Here is a 17817-nt window from a genome sequence, read left to right as displayed (position 1 = left end):
GTCTCTATTCCCTTATCTTCCTTTTTATCTCCACTTTGTGTTCCCTTGTACTGGTCAACTGTCTTAAATACTTAAGATGAATTGCTAAATGGTCTTATTAATAAAAAAAAAACAGAGCCAGATGTTGGGTGAAAAACTGAGAGATCAGAGGAATAGAACAAGCCACAGCCAACCTCACCTCACCAACTCCTCAGCTTCCAAAGAGACCTACTTCCAGTATACCCATGCCTATATGCCTTTCTGTTCTGCATCTCGCTTCCTCTCTCTGGCCTGCTACATCACTTTCTGTCTGTCTGTACAAATTTCCAGACATCTAGGATTAGTGCTGGGATTAAAGGCATGTGCCACCATGCCTGGCTCTGTTCCCAGTGTGGCCTTGAACTCACAGAGATGCAGATCTCTGTCTCTCGAATGCTAGTGTGCTACCATTGCCTGACTTCTATGATTAATATAGTGGCTGGTTTGCTCCTCTGATCCTCAGATAAGCTTTATTAGGGTGCACAATATATTGGGGGACACAATATATTACCACAAAATACACTTTTCTTTCTTAAATACTTCTCACATCATTTTCCATCTCCAGTCCTCATTCTCATCTCTGGATTCTCACCTTAATTTCCAAATTACACTGAAGCCAGAACTAGTCACTGTAAGGTGAGAGCCTGAACATACAGGAGAGGTTTAAAGGTCTCCTGTGGACAGAAGCTGGCTCTGATATCCTTCCCCACCTACCCGAGGCTGATCATTAACATAGTACTTCTATATAAACAAGTGCCAATGCTTGCAATGGGGAGAGCATTGCCTACAGCCATGGCCAGCACAGTAAGCTCCAGTACCAGCACTGCCAGTTCAGAACTGTCTTCACTGTCAGAGAACATCAATAATGCTGCTGACATCTCTGTCATTGTCATCTATTTCGTGGTGGTGATAGCTGTTGGAGTGTGGGTATGTGGAAGTCCAGTGAGATTTCTGGGAGGGCACGAAAATTGCAAGGAAAGACATCTTGTACTGGGAGTATGTGGGAGCCAGCAGGATTTCTGGGTGGGCACTAAGATTGCAGGGGAAAACGTGACATGGTGGACATGTAGAATAATGAGTTGAGGCAATGTATCATTGTCTTTCAGTCTGAATAATTTGCTTGTGTGTGGCATGAATAATGGTAGCACTGAATGAATTTATTCTCCCAGCAAGTCCATTATTTGGACAGAACCAGAGTCAGGTGCTTGCTCTGCTTGGCATGCCCAGCACCTGGCATCAAAAACACAAATGCCATTTCTCTTTCTCATTTTAACGACTTCCCTTTGCTGTTTATTTTCTCACTTATTGAGTGAGAAGTTTAGATCATTTGTATTCTGTTCATTCCTTCTTTTCAGTATCCAGTTTGAAGCTCAAAATCTTCTTCCAAAGACAGCTTTAGAGATGCCTAACATTGTTTTCATAAACTAAAATAAGTATCAGGTTTTCAAATATAGTTTCTTGAAGTCATTACTAAATCATAACTTTTATGTCCATTAAAACTAATGCTGAGTTACTCTATCTAGAAAAGCATGTCTCTCTGTGGGAAACATTGAAATATCAACGTTAGCATGCTGTGTGGAGCAGCTGGGGAGTCTCTTCGATCTTGGGGGTACACCTATTGTTTCTAACCTTCCAGTGATTTCCTTTCTGCTCAGGCAATGTTGAAGACAAACAGAAGCACTGTTGGAGGCTTCTTCCTGGCAGGTCGAGCTATGACCTGGTGGCCGGTAAGTGGGTCAGAAATTTCTGGAGATATACGTTGATTGAAAAGTCGGGGTGGCAGCAGGGGTACCTGCCAACTTGCTTTTTTTTCTATAATAATCCTCCACGTCAGGACTGTGACTTGGGATTGCAGAAAGATTATAACATATAATCAATTGAGAGCTGCTTTAGTCTAGCTGCAGGAGACCTACCTCAGTTCTGTTTCATGTGCCTCTCCTTGGTTCTCATGAAAAAGCTTCTTAGCTTCTATTAGCTCCCTGAATTCCTTTTCTGCTCCCAATCCTGAGCTAACCCTGCTCATCTCTGGGAAATTATCTTCTCTTTCCAGTGTCAGCTTGCTCCCTGATCACTCCAGTTCTGCCTAGAACATCGTGTTCTTTTCTACACATTTACTGATTGCAGGCCATGTTCCCTGTGGTGATGTTGACAGTGATTCTCTTGGACAGTTGCCCACCAGATATTGTTTCTGAATTTTGGTATATGGCTCCCTCAGACAGATTTTTCATTGTAGTAGAGGCAACTTGTTCCTCTGTGAATCTACAGCGGCAGTGTTGGGTTAGACACACAGTGAGTGCTCAGAAAATGTTCCCTTCAACAGATTGTCTACCTTGTCTAAATACTGTAAACGGAAATGGAATTAACCAATCTGGTGGGGATAGTAGGAACAGATTTACTCCGGGCACACAATCAACCAGACATAACATTCCTTCTGCTCTTTCTGTGAAACATGCAATTCTCAACTAATCCTAGAGCCACAATCCAGCTCCATCCCTCCCTGACTCCAGACACCTTCATGCAAGGAGTGATTGCAAAGAGAGATATAGAACAAAGGCCCTGCAGGATCTCACATTCTCATTCTGTCCTTCAGACTGGCACTGGTCTCTGCCCATTGAAGAGCTCTTTTCATCTTTGACTTTATTGACAGAAATCAGTGTGGTGGAAAATGTAACTAATGGGAACATGGTGCTATGGCTGGGAACAGAGAATTCTCTATGGTGCAACTTTGGAGTCTGTCACTACTTAAGAGTCAAGCACTGGTAGGAGACCTGGAAGTTTGAGCCTCCAAACAGAATGCATAGAGGGATACACTGATGGTTCCACAAGGCGGGGTTCATTGGGGTTTTCTGTAAAAGGCCTAATTGTAAGTATCTTGTGCTTTAAAGGCAAGAGTCTGTTGTGACCTCACGGAAATGTCACTGTAACACAAAGCATGTGAGAGTCACGGCTGTGTTCCAGCACAAGTATGCAGGACACTGAAGTTTAAATTTCACCTAATTGCAAATTTGCACATCTCTCTCTTCAGATGTTTAAAAACCATTTTAAACTATTCTCAGTGTGAGAGGTGTTCCTGGCTCATAGGTCACAGAATAACTGGTAACAGAAAGTTTTTGTCCATGCACAATCGTTTGCTGCTTTTGCTCCAAGAAGTAGCGACTGACCCATCTCAACACCCACCTGTTTCCATGGGGAGGAATTCAATCCTTTGACTCTAACCTTAGTCTAATTGCTTGTCTTGCAGATGGGCGCCTCTCTGTTTGCAAGCAACATTGGCAGTGGCCACTTTGTGGGCCTGGCTGGGACAGGTGCAGCTTCAGGAATTGCCGTTACCGCATTTGAATCACATGTAAGTGATAGCAAATACATTTTTTTTTCTTTTAAGTCAAATCCATGTCTGGATATTTTCATCCCCAGTTTTCCTGGAAGTCTGTATCAGATTGTACTCTTTTTCTTCTGTTTTTTATTTCAGCTAGTCCACTCTTTGTCCTTGAACTCTTCTGTAACTTCATTCTTTTCCTAAGTAGTTATTCCTACCAGGGACTTCATTTTTGTCCAGTTTAAGCCACACTTTCACTTGGTCCCTGTGACTATTAGAGCTCTTACGTCTCTTTGCTGATGCCACACTCTATGTTCATTCCTGAAGCAGAAGTAAAGATTAAGTCAAAGAAAACATGCTGTGGAGAGGCTCCAGGGTGAATACACTTGCCACACAAGCAAGGGGACAGAAGTTCAGATTCCTAGAACACTGAGGAGACACGGCAGCCCACCTGCATTTCCAGTCTCGGTGGTGGAGACAAGGAATTTGACAATTTGGGTAGCGGGAAGAGCTGTATCTGGAGCTTAGGTTTAATTAAGAGCCTCTGCCTCAAAGAACAAGGTGTAGGAGCAGTTGAAGAGGATTCCCAACGTCAGTCTTGGGCCTCTGCACCTATGTGTGCACCATAGACACACTGAAAGGTTAATAAGTAGCTCAGGCATTTGGGCTGTAATCCCAGCACTGGATGGCAGGGGTAGGGGCAGGGGCAGGGCAAAATAAGGCAGATTTCTGTGAGTTGGAGACCAATCTGGTGTACCTAGTGAGTTCCAGGCCAGCCAGGCTATATAATGAGACCCTGTCTCAAAATAAGTAAACAGGTAAATAACAGGCAGATGAATGCCCTCTTCTTGACACAGCTTGTCATCAAGTGGAGCAGACAAGCATGCTCCAATTACAGTGTGGAAAGCACAGAGACAGAAGCATTTGCCGCATTGAGAGGTCACACCATGTAAATGTTTCCCTGTGCCTTTTTTCCTGGTAGGTTGAACAGTCTCAAGTGGTCAGCATTAAACACATGGACTGAGCAGATCTCTCTCTCTCTCTCTCTCTCTCTCTCTCTCTCTCTCTCTCTCTCTCTCTCTCTCTCTCTCACACACACACACACACACACACACCAATAATTAAAGAAAATAGGTCATGAGAGGGAGTGAGGGGCACAGGAAAAGATGGAGAGGGAAGAGGAATTGACTGGGCTACAGTATACATAAACTATTCTCAAAAATCATTTTAAAATAGATATCACAAGGAAGTATATCCATTGTAGACAATAAGGGTTGTTGGCACATACCATGAGGGTTTATGGATGCTTGTGCCAGAAGGATGAGTAGAAACCCGTTAGGCCTGAGGGGACATTGGCACTATAGTAAGGAATGAATGTTTTGAAAGATGACATACCAAGATGACTTCGTGACCGACCTATTACCATTCTACAGACGCTGCATCCCTTAACTAGAGCCTAAGTTCTTCAGAACAGAGAACATGGCTTCCCTCCACCCACATCACTCTATCACACAGCCGGGCAGCTGGTGAGAGCATCACACTCAGCTCATGAGGAACCTGTGTTTTCACTGTTCTCCACAGCGCACGTCAGAGCACGCATTTCAGGAGTCTGTTCTTTTTTCTCCAACACGGGCTCCGGAGATTAAACTCTGGTTGTGAGGCTTGATCAGCTGGTACTTTGTCCAACTAAGCATCCCACGGGCCCCATCTTACCCTTTCCAATGTTCTTGTATATGTTCATATTGGTAGAATAGACAAAGTTGGACTCCAGTGCAATTTTAAACAAACTGTCCTAGATGGACTCAGGAAGTGACCCTGGGGTCCCTCACAAATGGCTCTGCCCTTCCAATGCTGGAGTTTGACTTGTTTTTGTTTTTGCCTATTTTTACTTCAGAAATATCAGGAACATACCCAGACTTTGGCCTGATATGCCTTGTGGTCTGGGATTTAATCTGATAGTGCCATGAACTGTACAATGAAGCTGCCTCCATAGGCATGAAGAAAAGACCTATAAACCAATGTATATCACTATCATGTTGCAGACATCTATATTTTTGTAGCTTTTAACCTTGAATTTCTTTAATCTTAACGAAGCTCACATCCTTCCTATATATGACCCTGATAACTCTGCTCTTTAGACCTGTTTCACTAGTTGTGGCAAGAACAGCAGTATTATGTAAGGATATGTCATAAAAATCTGCATTTTAATACCAAATTATATTGATATCTGTATTTGGCAAGACTTAAAGGGGCCTAAGGATATTTTTTTTCTTTCCTAAGTTTTTTTCTCAATGCTTTGACACTCATGTATAATTCTCCCATCTAAGACCATTATTTTGACAAAGGTTGTATAATCTTATCTTAGGTGAATTAAAAAACAATTTATCTTTTGCTTGTTTTGCCACATAGTAGGTATTATATGATATAATACTACATTAGACAGGAGCTAAGGAAAGTGATGGGGTTGGTTTGTCTCGAGCTTCAGAGGTCATGACATCATAAAGTCACAAGCCAAACTCCTTTAACTTCACGCTGCCCTTGGTTTGTTACAGTCGTTTCTCTTGTTGCTGGTTCTGGGGTGGTTCTTTGTCCCCATCTACATCAAGGCAGGGGTAAGTATCTAATGTATTTATTTATTTACTTATTTGTTCTTTGTGTTAAATCATGAAACCTGGGTACTTGGCCACAATAATATACAGAAAAAAAATCAAACTGTTTGGCCATAGTTTCTCCCAGTAGAGAATGTGTCTGTTGCCAGGTTAATGGTGGTCTTGTCTAATGATCACCATGGTAGATGTAAGCAGAGTCTATCACTGAATTGGGAACAAAGCTGGAGTCACAGGCGTGTCTTGGGAGAAGTGCTTCAGTGGTGATCTGGGGCTGGGACAATAGCTCAGCCAGTGAAGTGCTTGCCCTGCAAACATGAGGTCATGAGTTTGACCCACAGCACCTCTGCAAAAATGCTGGGCATGACAGCAGGTGCTTGTAATCCAGCACTGAGGAAGCAGAGATGGGCATGTCCCTAGGGCTTCCTAGACAGGCAGTCTAGCCCAATCACCAAATTCCACCTGTCTCAAAAAGACAAGGTGGACTTAGGGACAACACCCATGGATGTTCTCTGGCCTCCACATGCATACATACAGACACAAATGTTCATGAAATCTTGGCTATGAAGTATAGAATGTGCTTGTAATACCAGAATTTAGGAGGCAAGAACAAAAAGATTAGGAGTTCAATATCATGTTTGGCAATATAATAAATTTGAGGCTAGCCTGGGCTACCTGAGACTGTCTCTCAAAAATAGTAAAAGTTCATACAATTCAAAGTGAGGCTCAAGGAAGGGAAACAGAGAGGAAGGGAAGCCACTTCTTGGTTAATTATGACACGTTTGTTAGCAGATTTGGGGTAAAGGCAGATATGAGTAATTTGGAGCTTGAAGTTCTGAGGATCAGGATCCATGAGTCCCCATAAATGGAGCAAGAACTACAGGGAAAAGGCAGAGATGGAGAATAGGACAGTAATGAATTAACAGAGTAACTGTGTGTGTGTGTGTTTGTGTGTGTGTGTGTGTGTGTGTGTGTAGGACACACATGCAGAGATGTGCAGGTTTATCAGGAGGGAGAGCTGTGTGGGAACCAATATGGGCATCCTGCTCTTTGGAAACATTGCTTCAGACCCTCGTATAGCTTTGAGGATGCCTCCGTGAGCAAACACCAGGTCTTCAAATGGCCTTTCTTCAGGATGATTGTCTGAAAACCTACCCTGGATGAGGAGCTCCTCCTTTGCACTCCTGCAGAAGGTGCAAAGTTATTCATTCCTGATTTTCCTGTTGAAAGATGCTATCCTTGGTTCTAGAGTGCATGCCCCAGTAGACACATGCCCCAGAAGACGCATGTCTGTAGCTGGCCATTTCTCCAGGGCTGCTCTCCATTGGTGGTCTGTTAGGAACCTTTCTTCTTGATTTTTGACAAAAAGGATGTATGTGTGTATGTGTGTTTGTATGTGTGTGTGTTCATTAACATACTTTATGTCAGAAGAGATTAAATAATGAGCCCAATCACTCTGAAAAACAGAAAACTACATTATTTATTCTAGACGTCCAAAGAGCAATCTCTTACTTCAGAAATAAAAGTTAAGATTTTTTTTCTAAGTTCATACTTGTAAATCTTATTTTCAGTAAAGGGATTCATATAAATACATGCTCTAATATATTCTTACAATATACTCAATAATCAATTTGTTATATGACTATATTACAATTTATTATTTACAAATATTATTTTTGCTGTACTGTGTCATTACTAGTAAAAATCACAAAAATATTAGTTGAGTGTCATCCAGGTACTTTATTTACACTTTGCACTAACCCCCTACTTTAAGGAAGGGAAATTCAGAAAATGTCATTTGCCAAAAGTGTCATAATATGTAGTAAACATCAGAGCCAGGAAGAGATTGTTATTCTGCCTCTGGTGCTTGAGTTTATTCCATAATCATCACTCTACTGAGGAATTGTGTCTTTCTTGCCTCTGTATTCCCAAGATGTCTTGCATAATGCTTAGCTACCTGTAGTCATTGAGCAAATGTAAAATCATCTGAATGCACTAGGCTCGAGGTGAATTCCTGTTGATGTCTGTCTTTGCAGGTGATGACCATGCCAGAATACCTCAGGAAGCGGTTTGGTGGGAAAAGGCTTCAGATCTACCTATCAGTCCTCTCCCTCTTCATCTGCGTGGCTTTGACAATCTCAGTGAGTTTCCTGCCTCCTGGCATTGGAGATTTCATAGTTGGCCTGTTGGGGCCAGCTGCTGAAATCAGACACTAGTGTGAACAGCACTCACAGGGTCAAAAGGAGATGCCTCAAACTTCCTGGGATTTCTCTCTTATGTCTTCCTGGGTGGGAAAATGCTTAGGATATGCACATGCCTAGAGCAGCAAATTTTAACATCATGGAAACTACAAGACTATAGATCGACTCTCTGAAAGCATTCCATGTGTTATAAAACAGATGTGGCCGGAGCAAATGTGAGTCACACAAGGAATATTGACTGCTTCCTACAGGTGCCTCTTGGCTTCTGCCTTGCCTGCTGAACAGTAACTTTCTCTGAACCAGCTGACTTACATTTTTCTTTTCAGTTTAATGATCAAATAAAAAGGAAAGTACTTTGTATCATTAAGCCTACTTAACTTTGCCTTATCGAAGACTGCCCTTGTAAAACCTGTATCACAAATGAGTGGCTAAAATAATTTATTCCTTGGAAATTATCTCTGATGAAAGATAACAGGCTTTTGAACTTTGAGCAGCACGTGAAGACAGAAAGAATAGTTTATTTATCCATGTGTATCAATGCCTAATAAGACATCTGAGTTCATAGCCAGGGCATGTGTATCAGTGGTTAGGACAGAAAAGTTACCTTTGCTGTTGCTCTTCTGTTGGGCTGAGTTACTGTTACAAGTAAACCAGCTGCTGGCCCCAGATGCTATGGGCTGTCCTAAAGCCATGTGAGCATTTTTACCCTGTATTGAGCTGTGCTTAATGTTAGCAAAGATTCCCAAGTAACAGGTGATGAGGACTTACATATTAATACTTGGCTACTTGTGAATATATGAGCAAAAGGTATGCCCTGCACAATCAGGAAATGTGTTAGTTCCTGCCAGGGGGAGTTGGAAATGGTGTTTTGATTAAACAGTCCTTGAGGTGGGAAGGTTAGAAGAAACAGAAGACCTCCTTGGTGCCAGAGACTTTGTATTCACGTGTTCTAAAAGTGGGTAGGACTTGCTAATCTTTGAGGTCCTCTCAGACATCTACAGCTTTATGGTTCCAAAGATCATGAGTGTGTGCTGAAACTGAAGGGCAACAGTTAAAGGAACCCTTGAGGGATGTGGCCTTTTGGAGTACATGGGTTTGGGTGGTAAATAAGGAATGGAATATAGGTAAGCTGGGTGGAGTGCACGAAATCCATGTGCACGTGAGTGTTTTCCACATGTGTCTGTAATCAGCTAATGGTGCCCCAGCAGTCCTTTTGTGCCTACAAGGTTATGTCTTGAATAATATTAATGATAATAATTAACCTTAGACATGTTTGCTTATATATACATATGCAATGATAGCCAATTCTATCCTGGCTACATATTAAACTAATCATTACCAGACCTCAAGATAGAAGAGTTTTCAGAATCTCCCCTGCCAGGATTGAGAAAAGATCCATCCCAGGTTTCAACCTCCAGGAACATAGACATTGAGATTCATTAGTGGCCATGATGTCCCAAATTTCCAAGTATTTCAGTTCATACTTCTAAGAAGTACTGCTGCTCTTCTGGAAAACAGTAACACTGGGAAATGAACATAGCTACAAACTACTAATTTACTGAGTTATTAGCAATTGTTCCAAAATAGTCTCTTTAGGCAAAAGAAAATCCCATGTCATTATAATTCCTTCTTATTAGAAATGTTTCTTTTTCATTGTTTTCCCTTTCTCTCAAGACTTTTCATGACTTTTTTAACTAGTTAGATAATTTTTCCACTCATAAATTTATTATTTTTATGAAAATAGATTTTTATATACAGTGTATTCTTATGGTTTCCACTCCCCCAGCTCTTCCCCAATGCTCCCACTTTCCCACCCACACCTTTCATTTTCTCTCTCATTGGAATAAAACAGGCATCTAAAATAATAATAATAGGAAGAAGAAGAAAAAATAAGAAAAAATAAAATAAAAATAAACAAATCAGAATAGGACAAAACAGAAAATAAAGAAAAGAAACTACACAAGAAACACATACAGATGCTAACGCACACACATTTGCACACACAGAACACCCATTAAAACAAAATTGGGGGCTGGAGAGATGGCTCAGAAGTTAAGAGCACTGACTGCTCTTCCAGAGGTCCTGAGTTCGATTCCCAGCAACCACGTGGTGGCTCACAACCATCTGTAATGAGATCGGGTGCCCTCTTCTGGCCTGCAGTCATACATGCTGTAGACAAATAAATACATTTAAAAAAAATAATAGCCAGGCGGTGGTGGCGCACGCCTTTAATCCCAGCACTCGGGAGGCAGAGCCAGGCGGATCTCTGTGAGTTCGAGGCCAGCCTGGGCTACCAAGTGAGTCCCAGGAAAGGCGCAAAGCTACACAGAGAAACCCTGTCTCGAAAAACCAAAAAAAAAAAAAAAAAAAAAAAAAAAAAAAAAAAAAAACAAAATTGGGAATCATAATATATAAAGAAAAGATCTGTAATGGAAAAAGGAAATAAATAATGCTCTGATGAAGCATTGTAAGACAAAACAGAAAAAAGAAAAAAGCCCTCCAACAATACATTGAGTTTGTATTCTTTCAGCCATCTACCACTGGGCATGGGACCTGCCCTTAAGTGTTTTTTGTATACCCTGTGAGACTCCGTTGGTGAAGACTAATTTTCCTTCGTTAGTGGTTACCAATTGGTGGTGGTTTATGGGTTAGGGGTGGGGTCGAGTGTCCAGTTCCCCCATCAGCACTGGCACCCTCTCTGGTCAAGGCCTGTGTATGTCCTGTGCATGTAGCCTCTGTCTCTGTGAGTTCATATATGTGTCAGTCCTGCTGTGTCTAGAAGACCTGTTTCCTCTGTGTCCTCCATCCCCTCTGACTCTACAATCTTTCCTTCTCCTCTTCTTCAGAGTTCTCTGAGGCCTGAGGGGAAGAATTTGATGGACACCACCCATTTAGGATGGAGTGTTCCAAAGTCTCCAGTTCTCTTTTTTCTTTTCAAGTTCAGTTTTGGGTCTCTGTATTATTCCCATCTACTACAGGAGAAAGTTTCTCTGATGATGCCTGAGCAGGGCACTGATCTATGAGTATAGCATAATGTTGTTAGGAGTCATTTTATTGGTATGTTTCATTTGGAGAATTTAGTATTTGGTTTTCCTCTATGACATAGAAATATGTAGTCTCAGGTTCTTGACCAACCGAGCAGTATCAGGTATGGGTTCTATCTTACAGAACAATCAGACAGTGGTTGGTTACTCACACAACTGCTGGGGGGCCACCCCCTGTGGTGGTCAGGTCCTAGAGTGAGGTAAGGAGTTAGTGAGGGAGGATTAAGTCAGGCTATGGGTTGTCAAATTATCTCACAGTCTGACTGGGTGTAGGTGGACTTTCTCTGTCTCTCCAGTCAGTTCTGTTCTGCCAGCCCACTCCCAAATAACCACACAGAGACTTACAATTCATTATAAATGCTTGGCCAACAGCGTAGGCTTATTTGTAACTACCTCTTACATCTTTAATTGACCGATACTTAATATCTATAATCTATCATGTGGCAGTACCTTTTGTCAGCATGGTAAATTCGTCCCCTGCTTTCTCTGTGTCTCCTCACAATTCCTGTGGCCCTGCCTTTCTTCTTCCCATTGTCCTCTCAGTTTGGCTCTCCCACCTAACCTCTTTCTGCATATCTATTTGACCAGTTAGCCCTTTAGAAAACCAATAAGAACAACAAATATTCACAGTGTACAAAAATATTGTTTACAGCATTTTCCCCTTTTGGTTTAATTAAAAATGAAGGTTTTACTTTAACAGTGAAATTATATATAACAAAACAGTTCTCAAGTAAGAATTAAAGATATAATATTCAGTCCATTTGTATTTGGCCAATTTAGAGAAAATACTCTATTATCTACCTTATCTTTGTGAGTATAAACTTTTATACCTAATTTACCTTTTAAGTAAGAAAAACTTTATCTAATTATTTAGTCCTTAACTCCATCAAAGATCCCAGAAGCGTGTAATGTTACCTAATAACAGAGACATCTGGCTGCCTGGACAGTCACCCAAAGTTCTTCTGTAATATTGGTGCATCCATCTTTGGCCTATAGGCCTAGTACATTTGACAGACATTTATGAGAAGCAGAGGATTTTTAAAGGACTGTCCTACCTTGTCTTGGCAAAGTTTGGCAGTCTCTTTTTTATGGGTGTCCTGATGGTCCATTTTGGACAGTATACTGTCTGCAATTGAGACAAGAGCAGTATTTTGCCCAAATGGCTAGCTTTTGCTATAAAGATGGCAAACTCCATACAGAGTTTCCGTGATGCCCATCATCTTCTCTGAAGTAAATTGGTGCTACCAGGAACAAACGTGTCTCACTGTTATGAAAAGCTTTATGTTATTAAAACATTTAAAATGCCATATTCTGTAGGTCTTTGAAGTGTTTGAAGATTACCTATCTATCTAAATATATCTGTTTAAACTTGAAAATATACCTAATATGACTATAAGTTTGATTATTATAGATGACTAACTACTAGCCTGTATTTTTATATTATATATTATATTTTTAAATGAGCTGCATAAGTATAATACTCCAAACAAAAGTAGAGACATACATACAGTATAACACAAATAACTTTAAATGTATATCAATAAACCAAAAACCATACCAATGTAAAATATTTTGAGATTAATAGTTGCTTTTTTGAATAAAGTAGATTCAATAACCTCTGCATTTATCTCATCATTTCTATATCATATCCCCCTTTTTTCCTTTAGAAAGAAATCTTTGAATTTAACTCCTTTGTTAGCTCTTTTCTGACTAGGACCAATAACAGCTTGGAAGCAACCACCCTAAATAATGACAAACATCCGTAATCCATTTTATAACCAAAACTCACCCACACCCCATCTTTTGGGATTGTGGGCATTGTTCTCTAGACTACTCCTTGTTGTCTGGGGTCACTGGTACCTTTTTGGACCCTCAGAAAATTTGGGGTAATTGTTAAGTCTTGATTGGAATAGTATATGAGACTGGATCATTTCAGCCAGTAGCCTTGAAGCTGTTCTAGGTGTAGAACTCTGAGAAAACTGCAACAGAGGTGCTCTGAGATGTTGGATCACCTGGCTCATCCATTTTCATTGGTGTCTGGTTCCCTTGTTCTGAAAATACATAAACTTTTAAATGTAACATGTATATCTGTATTAATACAAGTGTAGACTGTGCATTGTACACAAGTTGGTCAAAGATGATGTTTTTTGTTTTGTTTGAGCAGGTAAAATGTACCTTATGTATCTTGTAGTTTTTCTAGGTTTATTTCTTTATGTTTGTAGCCAGGATTTTCAGAGGGTCTTCTCCAGCCAAATCTGATCACTATTAAATTGGGAGGAATCCACAGCCTTTCATTTTCTATGGAAATAAAAATATAACCTTTTCTCCAAAGCATTTTTTACTTCCATTTTGAAGTCAAGACATTTTCAAAATATATAGGTTGGCTTAATCCAACAGCTTCCCTAGTCCAATGTGTCTTATGCATCTAATCAAAAAAATTAGAGACAACACAATAACATACAGGATTGAGACTCCCTGTGTATTTTCCATCTTTATATTGATTTTTTTCTTTTATATTACTTTACTACTTCTTTAAGGACTTTACTTTATAATTATTTTTTAAGATTTATTTATTATGTATACAATGTTCTGCCTGAATGTCATAAGAGGGCAACAGGTTTCATTATAGATTGTTGTGAGCCACCATGTGGTTGCTGGGAATTGAACTCACGACCTCTGGAAGAACAGCCAGTGCTCTTAACCTCTGAGCCATCTCTGTAGCCCTGCTTAATTATTTTTAAATTATTTTTTATTCCTTGACTGTATATATCCTTTCTCCTTTCCTTCTCAAGCCCATGTATATTTTTAAACACACTGCTACCTATTTAGGGGTTTCTTTCATCTGTATCTGTCTTTATTGATCATTGTAGCGTTCTTTGATTGAATGAGACTTTTCTTAAACTGCTACATCCGTCACCTGTGCTGCTCAGCTTATGCATGGTGCTAGCAAATGCAGGCTGGTGGCCTACTCCATCCTTCAGGCAGCTGCTGGGAGATGTGTCTCTTTATTGAGACTGGCATGAGATTGTGAGACTAGGAAGCCATGTTTGGCTCTGTTTTTGTGTGTTTGGAACATTATCTTAAGCTTACTCAGGTCCTATGTGGATGCAGGTACTGGATGTCAGGCAAGAATTGTAAGCAGACATTCTCTGTTCCACCAGTCGGTTCTGTCCTGCCAGCTAACCACACAGAGACTTATTATTTATAAATGCTTTGCCAATAACTTAGACTAGCTCTTACATCTTAAATTGACCCATATTTAATATCTATGTTCTACCATGTTGTGGTAGCTTTTTTCAGCACAGCAAGTTCATCTCCTGCTTCCTCTGCATCTCCTTGCAACTCCCATGACCCATCTTTCATCTTCCCATCATCCTCTCAGTTTGGCTCTGCCACTTAACCTCTTCCTGTCTAGCCATTGGCCAGTTAGTCCTTTGTTAAACCAATGAGAGCAATGAATATTCATGGTGTACAAAATGATTGTTCCACAGCACACGTACTCACCTACAACTCCAGAGCTGGCCGACAAGGCAGGAGAAAACAGGAATCAGTGGGCTTGTGCACCACCTACCTACCTGTAACTCTCTGAAAGACCCTGTCTCAAGGAAATAAGGTGGAGAATGATAGATCAGGATATCTGATATCTCCTCTGCCCTCTACACACATGCAGATGCACACACCCACACACACCACTCATACACAAAACACATTAAAAAAAAGAATATATACTATGGTCCATCAGAAGTCAGAGATTCCCATCAGTAACTAATGAGCATCTGTAATCCTCAAGGCAAAGAGAATTCTCAGGCAATGGCACCTCATTTGGTAAGTTCCTCAAGGGAGCAATGAACTAATTGCTTAGAAGCTAAGTAGTGAGTGAAACTGCTGTTTGAACATCTTCTGTTAGGAATATGTATGTAGTGTCTTCAGGGGTGAATAGGAATTCACCAGGGAAAGAATGGGGCATTGAGCCTTGAAAAAAGAAACCAGAGGCCTGAAGTACATGATTTTCTCCATCTTCGCTGTTCCCTTTCTAGTCAAACATATTTTCTGGAGCCATATTCATAAAGCTGGCATTTGGACTGGACCTTTACCTGTCGATCTTCATCCTTTTGGCTATCACTGCTGTTTTCACAATCACTGGTGAGTCCTCTGTGTCCTTGGTTGAGATGTGCCACCTGCTGCTGATCCCACCCATGTGTGTGCACATGTGTTTGTGCCTGTATCATAGTGCAGAAGACAGAGCCACTAAATAAGACACTAAATAAGTGTGGGAATATATCATTAAGGAACCAATGATATATTCCTACACTAGAGCAAAAATGGTTTTGATGGATGGCTTTGCATAAGGACAGCTAAAAAAGAAAACTAAAGTGATATTAAACTTCTGCCCTTTCTCCTACTTTGTATTTATAATTAAGCCTAACAGTGAAACTACACTGTAAGAGAAACTTTGAGCAGATACAAGATACAAGACAAGGGCTCTTCATGGTATCATATCCCATTATTCTAGAGCTAAGGAAGCTGAGACAGGAGAACTGAGAGTCAAGGCCAACCTGGGCTTCACAACAAGACCCTGTCAGGAAAAAGACAAAGTTAGAAGGAGAAGGGCCAGGGAAGTGGGGGGAAGAGAGGGGATGGGAGGAGAGGGGAGAAGAGAAGAGAAAACAAAAGAAAGAATAGGCTAGAGAGAGAGTAGAACTAATGAAAGACACACTGGGGAGATAATGCTGTGGAAACAGGCTTATTTAGGTATGGTAGCTCACACTTGTAATCCCAGGAACTAGAAACTAAAGCAGAAGGATTGCCAGGAGTTCAAGACCAGCCTGGCCAACACAGAGACTCAAGAGCAGCCTTGACTACAGAATAAGACTCTATCTCAAATACAGATGAACTAAGAATCAAGGTTGTGACTCAGCCTGTAGCTTCTCTATTTTCTTGCTTTGGTTTTTGGTTACTAAGTCTAAGCTACCCAGTCCATTCTTGGACTGAGTCTGGACCTCTGAGGACCTTGAGGCTTACACTCTTTTGGCCTCAACCCCAGGTAGCTGGACTAACAGGCTCACTCCTGGCAGCCAGGGGCTTTGGATGTTTCTTCCTGCCATTTTTAATGTTTATTTTTAAATGCATCTGGGGTGGAGGAGAAGCCATTTCTGAAGGCAAATACATAACTGCATGTGGATAAAAGGCTGGTTCCTCTCTTTATCTCCACAGGGGGCTTGGCATCTGTGATTTACACAGATACCCTCCAGGCCATTATCATGCTGATTGGATCTTTCATCCTCATGGTGTTTGGTAAGCCAGGACTACTATAGATCCCTAGATTCTTGTTTCTGTCTATCTGTTATTGCTTCCTTCACTTCTCCTGAGTCATATTTTCCTGTCATTATTATAATTCCCATCATGGAAATGTTTGCCTAGCATCTTTCTTGCTTTATTTTATCAAAAAGAAGAAAATGAGGGGTTTTTTTTCCTTTAAAAATATTGCTTTGGTTAATTTTGTTATTTAACCTCCATTTCTTTGTGCTCAGAATAGATGAAAGCCCTTGGCTGATAACTTCAGAGGAGTGTCGGTTGAAAGTATAAAAGCCACTGGTTTCTGTTGTAGTTGTGTCAGTAAGGTAATAACTGTTAAAGTAGGAGGGGCCATTCCACGGTGAATGGAACAAATCCCCTAACTAGACCACTCCACGGAGGGAAAACCAGTTTATAGTGGAGGGACCTGCCTGGTTATCTCACAGGCACAGAGAGCAGCAGTTCAGCAGGAAAGCTAGTGGACTTTATGTGGCAGTCAGCAGGCTGCCGGCCCTTGAACTGATGGGGACTGTTCTGGTTAATCAGGAACCAGGTGCACTTTGCACATCAGTTGCCCATTAGGGGAAAAGAAGGGAAGTAGTGGCTTTCTTGACAAACAGAAACCTGAATTGTGAAGTTTCTTGAGGAATGCTGAGTTTAGGTTTCCTTACACCTGGTATGAATTCTTATGTTTATCTAGTCAGAACCAGGCTGGGTTGGGCTTGGGCCCTAATCTTAGAACGTTGTCAGCACTGCCCTTTGGGGGCCTGCTTTGTGACCTGAAAGCTTTGAATTTGAGAGAGAGAGAGAGAGAGAGAGAGAGAGAGAGAGAGAGAGAGAGAGAGAGAGAGAGAGAGAGAGAATGATGATGATGATGGTGGTGGTGGTGATGGTGATGGTGGTGGTGGTGGTGGGTGCAGTAGAGGGATTGGAGAGAAAAGAAGAAGAGTGAAAATGATGTTTCAATTTCAAAAAGCAACCAAGCAATGGTGACTCACGCCTTTAATCCCAGCACTCTGGAGGCAAAGGCAGACAGATTTCTAAGTTTGAGGCAAGCCTGGTCTACAGAGTGAGTTCCAGAATAGCCAGGACTACACAGAGAAACCCATCTCAAAAAAATCAAACAACAACAACAACAATAATAATAATAAATTTCCCAAACCAAACACTTACTAAAATAAAAAACCTTTTGATTTAACTAGAACTTTCACTAAATACAGAATTAAGTATTAGAAAATTTCAGGTAACTATTAACCAGTTGTACTATTTTATATAACAATCTATTAAAAGGGGGTGTTCTCTGAATCTCTTGCCTGTTCATAGAACCCTTTTCCTCC

At 40.9% G+C, this 17817-nt stretch overlaps 1 protein-coding gene across 1 annotated transcript in view; it reads left to right on the top strand.

Annotated features, from left to right (window-relative positions):
• The first annotated feature begins 721 nt into the window (after positions 1 to 721).
• Positions 722 to 17817, top strand: part of LOC102910089 (solute carrier family 5 member 4) — a 48100-nt gene continuing 31004 nt past the window's right edge. Inside the window, exons 1-7 of the mRNA XM_076558620.1 lie at positions 722 to 945; positions 1674 to 1745; positions 3260 to 3364; positions 5887 to 5946; positions 7977 to 8081; positions 15223 to 15328; positions 16400 to 16480. Of these exons, the coding sequence (XP_076414735.1) occupies positions 778 to 945; positions 1674 to 1745; positions 3260 to 3364; positions 5887 to 5946; positions 7977 to 8081; positions 15223 to 15328; positions 16400 to 16480 (697 nt within the window). The 5' untranslated portion in view covers positions 722 to 777. The remainder of the gene's footprint in view (positions 946 to 1673; positions 1746 to 3259; positions 3365 to 5886; positions 5947 to 7976; positions 8082 to 15222; positions 15329 to 16399; positions 16481 to 17817) is intronic.

Source organism: Peromyscus maniculatus, chromosome 21 (assembly GCF_049852395.1).
Source record: "Peromyscus maniculatus bairdii isolate BWxNUB_F1_BW_parent chromosome 21, HU_Pman_BW_mat_3.1, whole genome shotgun sequence".
Classification (NCBI taxonomy): domain Eukaryota; kingdom Metazoa; phylum Chordata; class Mammalia; order Rodentia; family Cricetidae; genus Peromyscus; species Peromyscus maniculatus.
Note: the sequence above shows the minus strand (reverse complement) of the source record. Positions and strands in the feature narration are given on the sequence as shown.